The sequence below is a fragment of the Leopardus geoffroyi genome, chromosome C1 (genome assembly GCF_018350155.1).
Source record: "Leopardus geoffroyi isolate Oge1 chromosome C1, O.geoffroyi_Oge1_pat1.0, whole genome shotgun sequence".
Classification (NCBI taxonomy): Eukaryota; Metazoa; Chordata; class Mammalia; order Carnivora; family Felidae; genus Leopardus; species Leopardus geoffroyi.
Genome location: NC_059328.1, coordinates 202902017 through 202921066, shown reverse-complemented (window position 1 = coordinate 202921066; position 19050 = coordinate 202902017). Strand labels below are relative to the sequence as shown.

General features: G+C 39.0%; 1 protein-coding gene across 5 annotated transcripts in view; it reads left to right on the top strand.

Annotated features, from left to right (window-relative positions):
• The window catches only part of USP37 (ubiquitin specific peptidase 37), a 100025-nt gene extending 80976 nt beyond the window's left edge, over window positions 1–19049 (top strand). For all 5 annotated transcript variants that reach the window (XM_045481241.1, XM_045481240.1, XM_045481238.1 and 2 more), the window contains 6 exons: window positions 4203–4369; window positions 6978–7038; window positions 11090–11205; window positions 13111–13180; window positions 13700–13838; window positions 14363–19049. In XM_045481241.1, the coding sequence (XP_045337197.1) occupies window positions 4203–4369; window positions 6978–7038; window positions 11090–11205; window positions 13111–13180; window positions 13700–13838; window positions 14363–14450 (641 nt within the window). In that variant the 3' untranslated portion in view covers window positions 14451–19049. The remainder of the gene's footprint in view (window positions 1–4202; window positions 4370–6977; window positions 7039–11089; window positions 11206–13110; window positions 13181–13699; window positions 13839–14362) is intronic.
• The last annotated feature ends 1 nt before the right edge of the window (window position 19050 follows it).

Below are 19050 nucleotides of genomic sequence, written 5' to 3'. Positions count from 1 at the left end.
AACTCACGAACCATGAAATCATGACCTGAGCCAAAGTCAGACACTTAACTGACTGAGCCAACCAGGCACCCCCATCCACGCTTCTTACTATGGCCTGTCTCCACTCTCCCCCTCTTTCACTCCACTTAGCTATACTGGCTTTGTCTCTCTTTGTTCCTACAAATATGCTAAGTTCATTCTCATCTCAGAGTCTTTGCACTTAAGCTACTTGAGGACAAGGGCCATCTTGCTTTAATTGTTGCTGTAGTCTCACCTTCCACAACAATTCCTTTATTTATTTATTTATTTTTTTCAACGTTTATTTATTTTTGGGACAGAGAGAGACAGGGCATGAATGGGGGAGGGGCAGAGAGAGAGGGAGACACAGAATCGGAAACAGGCTCCAGGCTCTGAGCCATCAGCCCAGAGCCTGACGCGGGGCTTGAACTCCCGGACCGCGAGATCGTGACCTGGCTGAAGTCGGACGCTTAACCGACTGCGTCACCTAGGCGCCCCTTTTTTTAATTTATTTATTATTATTATTTTTTTTTTTTTAACAATTCCTGGTGCATAGTAGATTCTCAGTAATTATTTGGGGCCCAGCACATTGTCTCATGAATCAACTCAGGAAGGGCAAGAAGACTGCCAAGTAAGGTTTCACTGTCTCCGGACACCAGCCAGAGGGAAGAGTATGTGCAGAGGTTGAGATGTGAGAAAGGCCATGGCAAGTTAGTAGGCAACAAAAAAGTTCAGAATGATCTGCATGACTGGAGCATAGTGTTGAGGAAGAAAAGCAAAAGAGAGAAAGCTATGCATCTCTAGTTTTTACATGGCCTAAACCCATTTTTAGAAGTTTGGACTTTTATTTCAGAACCATTAGGAAGTTATTGAATAGTTATAAGCAAACAAGTGTTTGATAAAGATTTATATTTGAAAAAGATCATTCTCAAAGCACCTGGGTGGCTCAATTGGTTAAGCATCCACCTTTGACTCAGGTCATGATCTAATGGTTCATGAGTTTGAGCACCATATCGGACTCTGCACTGGGATTCCCTCTCTCCCACTCTCTCTGCCCTCCCCCACTTGCATATGCATCTGAGCGCGCGTGCGCGTGCTCTCTCTCTCTCTCTCTCTCTCTCTCTCTCTCTCTCTCTGTCGCTCTCGCTCTCACTCCCTCTCAAAATAAATAAATAAACTTTTTAAAAAAATTTTAAAAAGGGTGCCTGGGTGGCTCAGTTGGTTAAGTGTCCTGGTCATGATCTCACAGTTCATGGGTTCGAGCCCCATGTCAGGCTCTGTTCCTGTCCCACTCAGTTTCTCTCTCTCTCTCTCTCAAAAATAAATAAACGTTAAAAATTAAAAAAAAAAAAAAAAAGTTTAAAAAAATAAAAAGACCATTCTGGCTGCACTATAGCACATTTATTAGAGAAGAAATTCAAAGTAATCCTGTGAGACCTGTGAAGAAGTTACTTCAGTTGTCTAGGTCAAAAACTAATGATGCCTTAGGCCAAGGTTTTGGCATTTGAAGGAAAAGTCGATGGATTGAAGAGATAGTTAGGAAATAATGACTTACCTGATATGAGGGATAAGTAAAAAATGACACCAGCTTTCTGTCTTTAAAAAAGGCACATAAGGTGCAGGGGTGGCTCCGTCGGTTAAGCTTCTGACTTCGGCTCAGGTCACGATCTCAATTTGTGAGTTTGAGCCCCACATTGGGCTCTTTGCTCTCAGTGTAGAGCCTGCTTCAGATCCTCATCTCCCTCTCTCTCTGCCCCTCCCCCACTCACTCTCAAAAAATAAAAATAAACATTAAAAAAAAACTGTGTATAGTGATCCCTTTCACTGAAACATAGACTATAGGAAAGGAGCAGGTCTCATTTGGTGTAGGGGAAGAAGCAGAAGATATGTGTTCAGTGTAAAAATGTTAAATTCTGACATGTGGCTTTCCTTCTATCCATTGATCAAGTTCCTTAAAAGAGTGTTATTATTCCATGGTCATATTTGTTCCCATAGATCTTAAGTAATGTTTGTATCCATCTGATAATCTATCTTGTCCTGATAACAAATCTATCTTGATTTTAGCATCTCAAAGTAAACTTTCTTGATTGGTTTTCTATCACGTGGATTAATTGGTAGTATGATTTTAGGATTTGTGGGGCACATTAGTACCTGGAATGCAGAAAATTATTGGTTAAGAAAAATTACCTTTTTTTAATGAGTATATTTTGGTAATAAAAGTAATAATATTTATCTTAGGTCTAAAATAGCAGCCTCAACTCCCAAATCTTTCTTCCACTTAAAATGTTCAACATCAGCTAATTTTGAATGTCTCAGTTCCACATTTCCAGCAGTAATCAGATTGGTTGACTCAAATATCCATTCCTGGTCCAATAAGCTAAGGCCAGAGGGACAGGCAGGGTCAGAGAGACTTCAGAGCTCCCCCTTCCAGCTTATGGAAATGATTTTCTCCAAGAATGGAGGAGAAAGGAAGAAGTTATATCTTTTAATGTTTGTTTATTTTTGAGAGAGAGAGAGAGAGAGAGAGAGAATGTGAGCGAGGAAGGGGCAGAGAGAATCCGAAGCAGGCTCCAGGCTCTGAGCTGTCAGCACAGAGCCTGACACAGGACTCAAACTCACAGACCACGAGATTGTGACCTAGCTGAAGTCGGACACTTAACTGACTGAGACACCCAGGCGCCCCAGAAATTACATCTTTTATATAATTTTTTAATTGGGATCATATTGCTTTTGCACTTCATATATTCGAAGAGTTTTTCTCTTTTTTTTTTTTTTTTTTTTCCAACGTTTATTTATTTTTGGGACAGAGAGACAGAGCATGAACGGGGGAGGGGCAGAGAGAGAGGGAGACACAGAATTGGAAACAGGCTCCAGGCTCTGAGCCATCAGCCCAGAGCCTGACGCGGGGCTCGAACTCACAGACCGCGAGATAGTGACCTGGCTGAAGTCGGACGCTTAACCGACTGCGCCACCCAGGCGCCCTGAGTTTTTCTCTTTTAATGAGTATTCAGAGTTTTAATGGTAAGTATTCAGTCAACAATTTGATACAATTAAAAAATGATGACAAGTTACTGATTTAGAGTCTAAAGTCAAGATGTTGTAAACTTCAGATTAATTGGTAGTGCTGTAGAAAATCTATCGTTTAAGTGGTTAAAATACAGTATTAGGGCAGATAAAGAGCATATACTAATCTTAACACAATCTATATAAAATCAATCTGTAAAGATAATTCTTGTTTGCCAGTTAAATTCTTTTTATGAGACTTTCCCTAACTTGTTAAGATGATAATATTTGCTTTTGTAGTGTTTGAGAGAAAGAAAGCATTGAACTCTTTGTCTACCCACTCTTACCTATATTAAAAATCATAATGAGATGTTTTTTGTTCTCACAGTTCAAATAACCAGAACGAAATCATGACCATACTGTTTATCCCAGCTAGCTGTGATCTAGAGATTGAGAAGGAACAGAAAGAAATGAAAGATTTTTTCTTCTTATCTCCTTGTGTGGATGTTTTAAACATATATAGTCATATACTTGTGCAGTACATGAAGTGTTTACGTATTTCATGTAGCTCTTTTGATTTAGGATATGTGCAAGGCTTATTTGATTATTAATTAAAACACACACTCATTTGACCTAATTTAATAATGAGAAAAATCTCAATGTTAGCTTAATCATTCTAGCCTAATTCTTCATTTACTACTCTAAACAATGCTTTATTCCTAATACTTGGCTATGTGACATTGTGACCGGCTATGAATATGGCTGTTCATTTTGCTCCATCCTCAGCCATAGTGCTTCCTGATTGGTTACGTTTCAGAACATTGCTGTAGATCAGTGGTTCTCAACCAAGGACAGTTTTGTCCCCCCAGGGGACATTGACAATGTCTGTCATTTTTGGTGGTCACATCTGGGGAAGGGGGGTGCTATTGGCATCTAGTAGGTAGAGACCAAGGATGTTGCTGAACATTCTGCAGTGCATAGGACAGCCCCCTCAAACAACAAAAAATTATCCCACCCAGAATGTCAGTAGTGCTGAGATTGAGAAACCATGATCTAAATGTAGCAAGATGAAATTGTGTGTCCCAAGCAAGTCATGTATGCGGTTCGGGCAGTTACTCTCTGAACAGTAGGTGTCACTCTAGTCCAGAGATTCCAGTTTATTAGAGAGGATTTCCCAGTTACGTCTTGTTCTGCTTCCTCAGATCCTGCCAGTTTTACTGAGATAACTAAAGACTGTGATGAGAATAAAGAAAATAAAACTCCAGAAGGATCTCAAGGAGAGGTTGATTGGCTCCAGCAGTATGATATGGAACGTGAAAGGGAAGAGCAAGAACTTCAGCAGGCATTGGCTCAGAGCCTTCAGGAACAAGTAAGAGATACTTCTATTGCTGTTTTCTCCTTACCTGTCTTCCCCAATAACAACTAACATGCATTAAGCACTTACTGTGTGCCAAGCATTGTTCCAGATGATTTACATACACTAAGGCATTGGTCCAGCAAAACAAACAAACTTGTTTGGAACTTTGCCTTGGTTCTGAAACAGAAACAGAGATAGTTTTTCTTTTTTTGAAATTCCAAATGCAACAAAATGTATTGTTGATTACTTCCCATTAGTGTAATTCGTTGCATGCTAAGGCAGGATGGGTTATTACACATCATCCCCTGTCCAACTTTATTTTGCAAGCTTTAGAAATAGCCAGCATACCACCATGATTTTTTAACATTTTAAGGCATTGTTCTGGTCACTTTCTCACAATATGAATTCTTTCCTATGAATTATTTGAGCATAAAACTCTCAGGGCTATTGTCTGAATAATATCTGAAATTTCAGCTTTCAGTCATAGACTGGAAAAGATGAACATTTATCCGCTCTTTTCTTATATAGTAATCTAATCTTAAATTTCTAGTTTTTCATACTTATATTTGCCAAAGCTGTTGCTTTTGCCTGAGGTATTGCAGTTGCCTAAGGTATCTTGACTAAAAGGTGATGTTTTCATGGTTGTGTGATCCTATGCAATCCACGTCATGTTAGTAATAAAAATTTACCAAAACTCCCTAGAATGAGCACACCATTTTAGTGTTTACAAATAATCAGATTAATAAATCTAATTTGTCTGGGGGCACCTGGCTGGTCAGTCAGTAAAGCATGTGACTCTTGATCTCCAGGTTGTAAGTTCAAGCCCCTCATAGGGTGTAGTGATTACTTAAAAATAAAATCTTAAGATCTGATTTCTCTAGAACAGTAGGGTTCATTCTTAACTGCACATTACTATCATCTGGGGAGTTTTAAAAAATACTGATACTTGCATTGTTCTTCCCCTCAGGAATTCTGATATAATGGATCCTGGGGTATGGTCTGGGCATCTAGATATCTTTCCTTTTCTCTCTCTCCCTCCCTCCCTCTCTCTCCCTCCCCCTCTCCCCCTCCTCCCTCTCTCTCCCCCTTCCCCCTTCGTTCAGCGTCCCTTCTCTCCTTCCTTCCTCCTTGCTTCCTCCCTCCTCCTTACTTCTTCCTTCATTTTTTAAAACCTCCCAGTGATTCTGGTGTTCAGTCAAGGCTGAGAACTGCTGCTTTAAAATGCTTTCAGAACCAGCTGTTCTGTATCCTTTTATTTGTGAGAAGTATCTCCCTAGCTGCCTCATCATCAAGATGTATTTATGTCAGCTATTTTGCAAATAATGGATAGTAATCATTTGTTTTAGAAAACTTATTTTTCATCTAAAAGACCAAGGTCTGATTTTTTAACAATAGTTCCTTATAGTGCAGAGAAAGAAAAAATTCAGCATACCTCTTTTTCATGCACAAAGGACATATATCCTCTTTCTTGTCAGCTACCCAGTTAAAACTATCTTATTAACCTATCTTCACATCTGAGAATAGAATATGAGGTCTCTTCAGTTTGGTATACCTGCATCATTCTATTAATAGCTAAAAGAGTATCTTTTACCATCTGGGTTTCAGCACAGACTTTATATGCTGGATGAGTTTAAGTAATCATATTTCCTCTTAGAGAATATCTGTTTCTTTCCTGAATACAGTATTATTGCTCCCAGGACTGTAATGCAGAATAGCTCATTCTAAGCTTCTTATATACTTTAGTAACTAAAAACAAGTCTAGACTTGGGAAAAGTATAAAACGGTTCTGCTTAAATTACATCTTTTCTTCATTTATGCATGAAGTTTATAAATTTCTCTGCAGATGAGAGGGAAAAATTTTTAGAGTCAACATTTCCCTATTTTTATAATTAGTCATCAGGTTGACATTTTCACAGGTTCTTGTCTTTCTAAGAGAACCTCAGATGTATTAGAAAAGTAACAGCAGCATTCATTTAGTATTCACCAAGTATCTGTTACGTGTGTCGGGGGTTTTTTTAAGCAAGAAAAAAATAGAAAAAAGAATAAAATAGAAATGTTTGAATAATGATCTTGTGGAAATTGTTTCTGTTGCTGTCATAGACTTAGGGACAGCAATACACTAGGACCAGCTCACCGTCAGCTCAGGCGTGCCCACCTCTTCCCAGCCGTGCACTCAGTATCACGTTGGTAGCTTAAACTTTGCCACAGTGGGAGTATTTATACCACGGAAATGGGCAGATGCTGTAAATCAGAGGAAAGAAAACAGAGCAACTTGCTCAGTAGGTTCTGCTGTGTGCCAGGCATTTCATACATACAAGAAGAAAGGGAATTAATTAGATCACACTGTCACAGTGAATGGCTTTTGGTTAGCAAGCCAAATGTTACTGACTAGAAGAGATAACATGTAAGCCCTTTTAACCCCCGAGGTTTTGTTTTAGGAAAACAGGGTTGAAAAAAGTAAAGGATTTCTCCACATCCCTCAAAAGGTCATACTCCATACATTTGTAAGATTATGGAAAACATTGTGAGCAAATGCTTCTAGCGCGGCTGATCTCATCCTTGTTAAATAAGTTTAATCAGTACCTTTTTAAATACCTTAGTTTTGTTTTTGTCCCTTTAGGAAGCTTGGGAACAGAAAGAAGATGATGACCTCAAAAGAGCAACAGAGTTAAGTCTTCAAGGTGTGGAGATTATTTTAATTACATTGTTTTTATGGTGAACTGTATCGCACACAGAAAAACATGTAAAGTATTATTTTAATGACAATAACAAATTTTAACACCTTCAAGGTAAAGAAATAGAACCTTAGAAATTGTGTACCCATTTCTCCCCTCCACCCCAAGAGAAAACCACTGTTCTAATGTTTGTATCCATCAGTAGCTTTTTTTTGAATATTTTTATTAAAAAAAACATTTTTTTTTTAATGTTTTTACTTATTTTTGAGAGAGAGACAGAGAACTAGACAGAGGGAGGGGCAGCGAGAGAGGGAGACACAGAATCTGAAGCAGGCTCCAGGCTCTGAGTTGTTAACACAGAGCCCAACGCGGGGCTTGAACTCATGAATTGGGAGATTGTGACCCGAGCCGAAGTCGGACGCTTAACCAACTGAGTGACTCAGGCGCACCCCGGTAGCTTTTTAAAAAAAAATAATTTGTCATTTCTATCCATATCACCCCTCCTTTTTTTTTTTTTTTTTTTGAAAAATTACGTAACACAGACATGTGAAAGAGCATTTTGCCATGATTAGAACTACTAGAAGATAATGTGGCCTCAGTTTCCCCATGAATTTACAAGAGTTCACTCTTGGAAAATCAGTGGGCAAAATCATGAGTATTTAGAAACATAATGCTCACCATAGTTGTGGCATGTGGCAGAACTAATATATGGACCAGATACTAGAGGTCCACAGGGACATGTAGTCATGGGAAGCAGGCTCACTTTTATTTTCCAAGATCACTAGTCTTTCTCTGGTTCTCAGAAATAGATCAAAACAGGACACTTTGGTACAAATTGAGTGCTCTAGGCTGATCTAGACACCAGGGCATAGAGCAGAGAGCCTGAATTTTGCTGGCACATAGTTGAGGCAATTACAAATAAGAATTGAAGCTAGATTTCACCCAGGCATTCTGTGCTCTGTTAGAAAGATGGTATAGTGGTGGCATTAATGGCTGTCACAAGTCACATTGCTCCAGTCTGGACTGGTTGCCCTTTACATCCATGCACAGATACCCTGAGAGCTCCCTAACCATTCTCCTGGGGATTCCCTCTGATTCTCTCCTTTGTTTGAATCTCTCATTTCCTGTATCTCACCCTTCCTCATTCTTGGTCTACTTGTGTACTTGTGCTTTTTTTTTTTTTTTTAACGTTTATTGTTGAGAGAGATCACACGTGAAGCGGGGGAGAGGCAGAGAGAGACAGGGACAGAGGATCCAAAGTGCGCTCTGCACTGACAGCACAGAACTTGATGTGGGACTCAAACTCAGGAACCATGAGATTATGACCCAAGCCGAAGCCAGATGCTTAACCAACTGAGCCACCCAGGCACCCCTCTACTGGTGCTTTGATGGAGAATGTCCTAGTAGTTTTCTTAGAAAAGAGGGGTCGTGACTCAGGTTTTTTTGGAAGCCTTGCAAGTTTCACTGGACCTAGTATTTGATGGTTTGGCTGTATAGAATTCTGGGTTTGCAGTCATTGTGAAAGCATTGTTTCCCTCCAGCTTCATGCTGCTGAGCAGTGATAGAAGTCTTGTTTGCAGAGTTGCCGTATGAAAGCCATTCTTTATCCTGATATGACCCTGTTTTTGTCTGAAAGCTTGTAGGATCTTTTTATTTCTACTATGATGAAGTTTCATACCGATGTGCTTTGATGTGGGTCTGTTTCATCCATTTTACTGGGCACTTAAAAGATCATTTTAATAGAGAAACTTGTGTCCTTCAATTATAAGAAATTTTCACTGACTTCCTCCCTTTCACTCTCTTTTCTCTTTTTGAAACTTCTGTTATCCAGACTTTCTGGTCTGATTCTTAAAATTTTCTCATCTCTTCTTTCTAGTTTTCCATCTTTTGGTAATTTTGCTCTGCTTCCTGGGAAAGTTCTCTAATCTTATCTCTAGCTCCAAACCTTCTTTTGAGTGTTTTATTTCTATCATATTTCTAATTTTCAAGAACTGATTTGTTTTGTGTATGTTCTCTTTTTTGTAAGCTTTTGGGGGGTGGTCATGGAAGTAATACCATCTCAAATCTCTGAGGATATTAAATATAGTTGATTTGTTTATTTGAAGGTTTCTTCTCCCTGAATAGATTGTTTCCTCCAACTGCCCTGTCCTGTGTGGTTCTTATGGTCTTTATATTACTTATTAGAGGCTTGCCTCAGTGTCTAGTAATCTTTGGTTGTTGGTTCATTGTTAAGAAAAGGAGACTAAAAAGATAGTTGGGGGCACCTGGGTGGCTGTCAGTTACATGTCCGACTCTTGGTTTTAGTTCAGGTCATGGTCTCACAGTTCTTGAGTCCAAGCCCTGCATAGGGCTCTGCTGACAGCCTGACAGCATGGAGCCTGCTTAAGATTCTCTCCCCCTCTTTCTCTACCCCTTGCCCACTCACATGCTCACTCAAGCGTGCACTCTCTCTCTCACACACACACAAAAATAAATAAATAAACTTAAAAAAAAAATAACAAAAAGATGGTTGGAAGCTCTGAGCACATGAATAGTTAGGGCTCATCAACTCTGAGTTTTAGAGGGTGGGACTGTTTTGAAGATGATGTTAATATTTTAGGACTTTGTCATGGGCTGGTCAGATTTCTAAAAAAAAAGAGTTTTCTCTGGGGCCTGGGTGGTTCAGTTGGTCGAGCGGCCGACTCTCGATCTCACAGTTCGTGGGTTCAAGCCCCACATCAGGCTCTGCACTGACCGTGTGGAACCTACTTGGAATTCTCTGTCTCCCTCTCGCTCAGTCCTTCCACCTCTTGTGCACTTGCTCTCTCTCTGTCTCAAAATAAGTAAATAAACTTTAAAAAAAAAAAAAGAGTTTTCTCATTTATTGCCTTTGCCTAAAGGTAAAAGATGAGGCTGTCAGAGTTCTGAGAGCCAAGTATAGGAATAGGGCTGGGGTAGAGGGGTTTGCTATGCAAATCGTGGCCTGCTTCCCCATTTGTTGTGTGTGCCTGGCATTCCCCCAGTCCAGAGAGTTCCCCCATCCAGAGAGTGTTTTACCCCCTCCAGAGGATGAAACTCCAGATTTCTGTCACTGCTTAGCAGCATAAAGTGGAGGGGAGGGGATCCTGGGGGTCTGTTTCTCAAAAACACTTTTCACCAAATCCTTATTTTTTTTTATCCCCTCCTTAGCCTCCAATTTTAGGGGTACATGATATTTGCAAGTTGTATGTCTTTTGAACAAGAGTCTGTGATTTAAATTGGATTGGTTCTCAACTTTTCTGTTACTGGCTTAAGATTTGGTTTTGGCTTTCCTAGGTCTGCTACGTCAGTCACCATCTACTTTGTAGCTTACAGGATTCTGATTCTATAGTCTCTTTCTCTGTTCTTCCCATTCATAAGTGTTCATGTCTTTTAAATAACTCTATACTATGATTTTAAGTGGGATTAATTGTATTTTAAAGCAAAGAGACACCTACAAATGCTTCTGGGACTCTTTATTTAAGTCATTACTAAAGATGGATTCTTTCAGTAGAAACTCATCATTAAAGAAAAAAGTGGATCTTGGATTTAATTATTAGTGTAGTATATTTTAAGTGAACCTTAAATTCAAGGTTAGATACCATTATATTAAATTTCAAAAGAGTTAATGTTGAAGAATGTGAAAGGATACTAATTTTTTATGGTCTCTTTTCTGTGAGGTGGTTTGTATTTGCTGGGGCATCCACAATATGCACCAAGTACTTCAAACCTAACATACAGTTTATAGAATGTGGAATGTAGTGAAATTGGGTTATCTGTAAAATCATATTCTCTTTTTCAGTTTTATTCCTTTCTTATTAGAGTCCTGTCCCTTTCATATAAATATATTTAAAAGAAAAAGGGACATTTCTTTTATAGATACCTGGTACCTGAATTGTTATTCCTCAGAGTGGGCTGGGTAAATTGGAACCCTAATGATAATATGTTTTATGTTTCCATAGGATGATAAAATGTGTACCCCAAGCTGTTTTTTTACTTTTCTAATCCTATCTCTTTGTGTCTGTTCTAAGAACTTTTACAACATTTTTGTATTCTTCAGAGTTTAACAACTCTTTTCTGGACTCATTGGGTTCTGATGAGGACTCTGGAAATGAGGATGTTTTAGATATGGAGTACACAGAAGCTGAGGCTGAGGAGCTGAAAAGAAATGCTGAGGTAGGTGACCTTCTTCCGTGAGTAGAACCGGTCACATTGTCAGGATTACTCCTCCTGCTGTTTGTCTTCAAAGGCCTCCCTGTTCGTGTCCCTTGCGGGTTCATCTGTGCCCTGTGTCAGCTGTCCGATGGCCTTCACTTTCTCTTGCCTTTGCTCCTCGTTTCTTACACACAAGCTTCAGAACAGACTGAAACAAAACTGACTCCCTCATGTACATGTTAGGTAGTAAATGAGTAATATGGCTCTTGATGTCATATATTAATATTAACTCACCTTTAGTTCTGCCAAAACTATATTGTCTTAAAAAATTTTTTTTAACATTTTCATTTATTTTTGAGAGACAGACAGAGCACGAGTGGGGAAGGGGCAGAGAGAGAGGGAGACACAGATTCCGAAGCAGGCTCCAGGCTCCGAGCTGTCAGCACAGAGCCCGACGTGGGGCTCGAACCACTGAGATCATGACCCGAGCCGAAGTCGGACGCTCAACCGACTGAGCCACCTAGGCGCCCCAAAACTATATTGTCTTTAAAGTTATATACCAAAACTAGCTGGTTGTTACTCAGTAAAAACTATTGCACTATTAAACTAGAGCACATTGTAACCTTTTCTTACCCTTCTTTTTTTCTGAAATAATTGTTTTTTTTTTTCCATTTTCCAATTTTGTAATTTTAATTGCCTAGGAGTCCACTGTCCTAACACAACTACTGTTAGCATTTTGACATACTTTGTCATCTCTGCCTCCAAGTGTGCTTTAAAAAAAAAAGTAGGGGCACCTGGGTGGCTCAGTTGGTTAGGTGTCCGACTTCAGCTCAGGTCATGATCTCGTGGTTTGTGGGTTCGAGCCCCACGTTGGGCTCTGTGCTGACAGCTCAGAGCCTGGAGCCTGCTTCGGATTCTGTGTCTCTCCATCTCTCGGCCTCTCCCCTGTTCATGCTCTGTGACTCTCTATCTCTCAATAATAAATAAACGTTAAAAAAAAAATTTTTTTTTAAAGTCATAAGTACAGTTTTTATCCTGCTTGCTTATTAAAGATTAGTTATAAGCATTTTATTTTTAATTGTTGTATGTACTGTATTCCCTCAAATCAACATACTGTTCATTTCATTTAGGTTTTAACCATGAGCATTTAAGTTTCTGTCGTTCACTGTGATAAATAATACACTGAGGAATTGTGTATGATTGAGTGTTTTCTAAATTTAGAATTTTCTTCTTTAAATCCCCAGAAGTAAATTACTGCCTCAAAGTTTATGAACATTTTAATGGTTCTGGTTTACATACAGCTGTATTCCTTCCCCACATTGTACCTTATGGTGCTCCCTGCAGTGCATGAATGTCACTTTTCAGGGTTTTTAAAAATTTTTCTATTAATAATATTTTAAGGGCACTTAAAAAAATATTTAAAAATGTAAAAGTTTACCCATGATCCCAGCAGCACCACTGCAACTGTTTTCATTTTGTTCATTTTGTTTTCCAGTACTTAATCATTAACACACTTGTTTTTATAGAGCTGTAATTATTGTGTGCATTCATGTGGGTTGGGAAAACAAGTTAACGTATTGCTGACCCACTGAATAATATTGCACTGAGTTGGTATACCATTGATCATTTAACTGTTTTTGAGTCTTTCGTTAATTCCAACTTTTCATCATTATAGGTGATGCTACAGTAAATACTTTTACACACATATTCTTTTTTCCTTTTGAATTATTTTCCTAGAATGAATTTTAGCTGGGAGTAGAATTCTTGGGTCAAAAGATGTGAACAATAGCAACCACTGGATTTTTTTTATTGAGTTTGACTACACACACTGAAACTGTCATGTCGGCTTTGATAGTACATTTAAAGTTAGTGTTTCACTTTTATTCAAATGAAGAGTTAAAAATCACGCCCACTTCTGTTTTCCAGACAGGGAATCTTCCTCATTCTTACCGGCTCATTAGTGTTGTCAGCCACATTGGTAGCACCTCATCTTCAGGTAAATGAACATTGTGATTTCAGTTTTTTATAAATGAAGTTGCCAGCATTTACTCCCTATTAGTTGGCTCTGTGCCCAGTATCATGAGCTGTAGGTTGAATGCATCAAGAAAAAGTTTTAAATCTTTTCTTTGATCACACTAAATATGAATTGTGTTAAAGGTGCAACTTTTTAATTTCTCTATAAATGACCCAAATTTCCATATACATACATATATCTATATCCAAAAAGTTGTCCTGCTGTACTATATTACTCCCTTGAGTTTCTGTACATGTTTTCGGAATGGTTTTTAGAAACATTGCTGGGGGTAGGGTCGATGGGAAGGCTGTTTCTCTCTCTCCAAAACTTCCTGTACCTGAGAAAAATGCAGTGTGTTCTAAAAACCACAATTTTAAGGGGCACATGGGTGGCTCGGTCAGTTAAGTGTCTGACTCTTGACCTTGATCTCAAGGTTGTGAGTTCAAGCCCTGCGTTGGGCTTTAAAAAAAACAAACCATTTTAAGATTTTATTTATTTTAGGTCATTACATTAGTGATGTGTACGACATTAAGAAGCAGGCATGGTTTACTTACAATGATCTCGAGGTATCTAAAATCCAAGAGGCTTCCGTGCAGAGTGATCGGGACCGGAGTGGTTACATCTTCTTTTATATGCACAAGTAAGAAACTGCCAGGTCTGGAGCTGTGGGCTACAAATCTCTGAAACTATTTTTTCCCCCTGTAAGGACAAAGTATTCCCATCACTTGCTGGTCGACAATTTTTGATTTTTGTTTTCTTTGCTTAGGGCTTATATCTTGATATCTTAACTTCATGTTAATTGTCTCACAGTAGCATCTAAGTATGGAACTTAAGACTTCTATATGATAAAGTTGTCCTATCGTAAACCTTGGTCTGTCTTCCAGTTATATCAGCTGGAAGATCTGAGTTACACGGATGGGAATTACATGGCTTTGTTGTCAAGGCTAGCTAGTGCCATTGCCACACACCACCACCCCCCCCCACCACCCAGCTTTCTCAAAAATTGGCACATGGGGTTAAGATAGTGATCAAATGAAAGAGCTGCTTGTTGAATAAAATTTAGGCACCAAATGGGATTGTGCAGGCTCTGTCGGTATCTGTCTTCTATCCTTTGGCTTTACTTACTAAATGTCCTGTTTTATTTCTTGTTTGTTTTATTTTAAGGGAGATCTTCGATGAGCTGCTGGAAACGGAAAAGAACTCTCAGGCAGTTAGCATGGAAGTGGGGAAGACCGCTCGTCAGGCCTTGTGAGGAACAAACTCGTGGGTTGGCAGTGTGCACTGAGTATTATTCCCTCTTACTGCCGCCCGCCTCACCTTTCCTCTGCCCGAGGAGAATTCGGAATTCTACTTGATGCGGGAGCAACAAACAGCTCAGGGCCAAACCAAAAGATGAAAATTGCAATTATGTGGAACGCTCCATTGCTAATTGTTTTATGGAAACTTTGGTCTCACATCTGTAGCTGATTATCCTCTTTCTCTCCTACAGTAGTGGCGCTTCCTTTTGTCTTAGGGATACGTGTTGTAAATATATACATATGTACATACACATCCACACACACATATATGTGGAGTGAATGGAGCCTTAAAGAGTTAGGATGAGTCACCAGAGTATGCCTGCTCAAAGTTAATAGCACAGCAGTCTGAGAAGAAATGAAGGCGTCAAAGAGTCCATTCACCTGAGAAATGTGTAAAGATATACATATCAGTTGGCATTTAGCTTTTATGTTCCTTGAGTAGTTTCACTCGAGTCTACACTCTTTCATGTTTGTTTCTTATTAGTAAAGTTCACTGGAAAGCCAGCTCTCCATGTTACACTAATGACAGTGTGTCCTCCTTGGGAAGGAGAGGCATTTCTGCCACCTGACATGAGGAGCTTTTTTAAAAAAATTGTTTCATGGATTTGTAATGCTTTTGCTGTTTACATGCAGTCCCAAGAAATGGATTGTTGGTGCTTTGGAATGTGTTATGGTCCCCCATTTGGTATTCATTCTACACTTTGCATTTTCTTTAAAGAAATTTCCTTCTCAAAGTATATTCTTTGTATATCATCTATATCATTGTAGTGAAGATAGAATCTTTTCTTTTTCTTCCGTGTCATTCTTCCATGGAGCAAACGTTACCCTAAAAGATTGCAACCGAAACTTTAGGAGGTTGGGATTCCCCAGCAAGGATACTTAGGGATAAGAAAGAATGCTAGCATCTGTCCCTCATACATAGGTCAAGATGAGGATTCTTGCGTTAAATCTAAAAACTCTGGACCCCTAGAAGCCCTGCTGCAAATGGGAAATTAAGTACATGAGCTATTGGATAAAGAACATTTAAATCATTTGCTGCCTGGCTTTGCCCTTAAAACCAGGTGAGAGTTAGAATGAGATTGGTTTAGGTAATCCCAAGAGCTAACAAATAACAAAGGTGTGTAATGGATTTATCTTTTTAGGTGCTTTGAGTTGAGGCTAAATGGGAGTGCAGTATTAAGTGCTGCATTAGTCGCTCGGCTGCCACAACCAGCTTGGTTAGTAAGCAGCTTGTGAAACCATGTGAAGAATGAGTTTCAGAGGAGAATTCTGTCCACAAAATAATTTTTGTAAGCCCAGGAATCATTAGGTTCACACAGTTAAGTATAGCAAAATGAAACTTTCAGTATTTTCTTTCATGTTTTTCTTTTATTATAAACAAGGAGGTAACTCTTAGCTCTCAGGTAGGGACAAAACATCAGTTTTTCAAGGGAAGTAAACATGTTAAAGTCCGCCATCACAGAAGGTGCAACATCTTTTCTGGAAGATGGCCTTATGAGAGCTGCAGCCCCATGCTTGGACGTGTTCTGACATAGTAACCTGTTCTAAAATGTTCAGTTTCCAAATTGTAAACGGCCCCAGCACTTTTGGTTAACTACCAATGAAAGCTTTGCCTCCTGCCATTTACCTATGCATTACCATAGTGAACGTTCCAAAATGGTATGCCAGTAAGTTGTGCAAGAGTAATATAGAGCAGAGGAAAATATTTGTTTTAAAAATTATAGCTTTTGCTGGGAAATAACTGGTTTTCTCAAAAATGAGTGAAGTGGTGATCAAATTCTGTAGCTATTTAGGACTTCTCTTCCATGTGTTTGTATTTGAGAGCTTTGAGAGGTACTGTTAAAAATGGTTGGAAATGATTTGAAATGGGGGTTGGATGCATTAGGGCATAAAAAAAATAGAAATGCCATAAGCCTGATTGCCCATGAAGTGCCCTCATTTGACTTGTTTTTGTAGTGTGTGTGTGTGTGTGTGTGTGTGTGTGGTTTAGAAGTACACGTGGCTCAGAAACCTGATTTGATTTGATCTTCATTTCTTGGGCTGAACTTGTTAGTTGGAAATAGGTTACTGAGGTAGATGACTTCTCTCACCACTTGTACGCTTGCAAGTTTTGGACTTGAATTTTCTTTGGTAGCTGTGCATTGTTATGGCCTGTTCGGCCTTCCCCTCCCCCTGCGCTCCTTATCCATCCCCCCTTTCACTACGTGTTCTCATTCAGGTTCAGTGAAGGGTTCATGACTACAGATGGAGATTTCAGCTGGACCACGTTGAAAGGGTTTATTGGTTTTTTGAGCTGGCTGTATATATTTAAAAATTATAATAATATATTATATATATATATATATATATTTTTTTTTTTTTTTTTTTGCACAGTCTGATCAGTTTGCTCACAATCAGGGGGATGGGGCATTGGGGTGTTGGGGCCGCAAGGGACAAGTTAGATAGGGACAGAGTGCTTCAGTCCCAGGCAGCCTACACAGTAACCTTTCTGTTGAAAATTACCAAATAGGGTTACGCTACTTTAAATGACATTGAATTAGAACTCGACAGCACTTAGTTCTGCAGACAACTGATGTTAATTTAAATTTTTTTGAATGGAAAACTAACCTAAAATCCAGACTTACTGACTCTTATCACCTAATATTATGGAGAATTGGAAGTTGCATGTGGCCAGATGGCTGCTGTCCCTTTAGTAGCCGTGACTGTAATTTAGGCCTATGAGGAGATAGCCTCTGTTTTGTGGGGGTATTTATATGTGTGTGCACACTCAAATCTAAGTTTTGTCTCAGCAGGATAGAGTAGGAGGCAAGTCCATGAATTGTTCTTCTATTTATATTTTGATTCCAAAAGCTATGTTTACTGGAGGTGATCTGTTAATTTCAGGCCTAATTTAATGGCTCAGTAACAGATGTAACAAATTAAATGTGTTTACATTTTTTAAAGTATACAGTGATACTTACAAATCAGCTGATTAACTCTGGGAGGCAAATACTAGACTATACATTTCTTTACTTCTCTCCTTGTTCAAGTGTAGAATTCTTCCAAAAGAGAAACTTTAAGAATTAAAACCTCAGCAGGTGAATTTGTGAGTTTACTTATTCCTCCATATTGCAGTTACCATTATGTAACTATGTAAACATAGCTTGACGCATGTACAGCTACAGATATGGTTGTATAATGAAAATTATTTGGAAACACCTAAAGTGAAGATCTCTTGGCCATGTCACTATAGTTGAGTGTTAGGAGTGTAGAGAGAACATGGGAGCGGGGATTGGAAACCTACAGGAGAAAAGTAGTTTGTTTTTTTGTGATCTGGAAAGAGTTTATATTAAAACAAATAAATATGACTCTTCTCCCTCTTTCTTTGTCCTCTGAAGTGACTGCAGTGGACGCTGTCAGTCATCCACACTTTATTTTTTTTCTCTCTGATTTAACTGACCTCTCTCAGGAGGTCTTTTGTTTTAAATCAGAGAAACAGCTACATCTCCCAAGTATATTTGAATCTTGTATATATATGAGATTTTTGGAAAAATCAAAACCCAGTACCAGATGCAAGTCACATAAATGTCCCCCCAAAACAGGTGTGTCCTTTTCCTCCTCTCCGTCTTGCTTTAACACTGAGTAATGCTCTCATTAAGTGTGTACCAAACCTGAACAGATTTCTGCCATCTAACATCTTCCTCATGTATCACTTCAAAATTCTGTCTCTATTGGTATGTCTTATTAACATCTGAAAAACATATATATGATTGGAAACTAGAGTTTGTTAGGCCTTGAGAGTTTTGTGACAATTCTTTTGCTGTGTGTCACCACAATCCTTGACTCCTTTACGGCATGCTTTGATTACTAGACTTCAGGCAGTCTTTTCCGTTGTATCATATTTATACACAGTAAATTTTTCTTTCCATGTGTGCTATATGTCTGAGGTTTTGAAGTTTTTTAATTAAAACAGTGTGCCAGTATGAATATAAGCAGTTGATTTTAGTAACATTGAACTTTTCTTAAAGTACCTTAAGAGATTCAAAGTATAGGCATGTTTACTGGCAAAACAATAGAGGGGAATGAGGGTCTGGATCAGGACCCAAGTTCAGTAGGTCAAATGCCAAAACAGTAAGAGCAATCAACTGACTGGCCTATTTCAAAAGCAGAGGGGCTGCGGGGACTGAGCCCACACACACATCCCCTCCGCAGGTCTCCCGCCCTCTCTTGAGTTTTTGTCCTTGCATCCCAACTCCTCTGGCCTGTTGTCAGTGTTGCTTACTTATGCTGTAGAGAGGAAGACAGAAAAGTAAAGGTCCTACACTTTGCCTAATTGAGCCACTACCAGATTTGCTGGCAGCTTTGGCCACATTATTTGTGAGGTGATTTTCTTTGTGCTCACAGTGACTTGATTCTGATTTCTTTATGTTGTTTTGTATGGAGCGGCACTTTATCTGTGTTTTAGCAGAACTGTTCCTCTGTATCCTTTACGGTTTTTCCTTGTTTTTGTTTCCTTTTTAAATTATGCATAGAGTTTTTTGTGTGTGTGAAATTAAAGCCTTTATTAACCTTCAG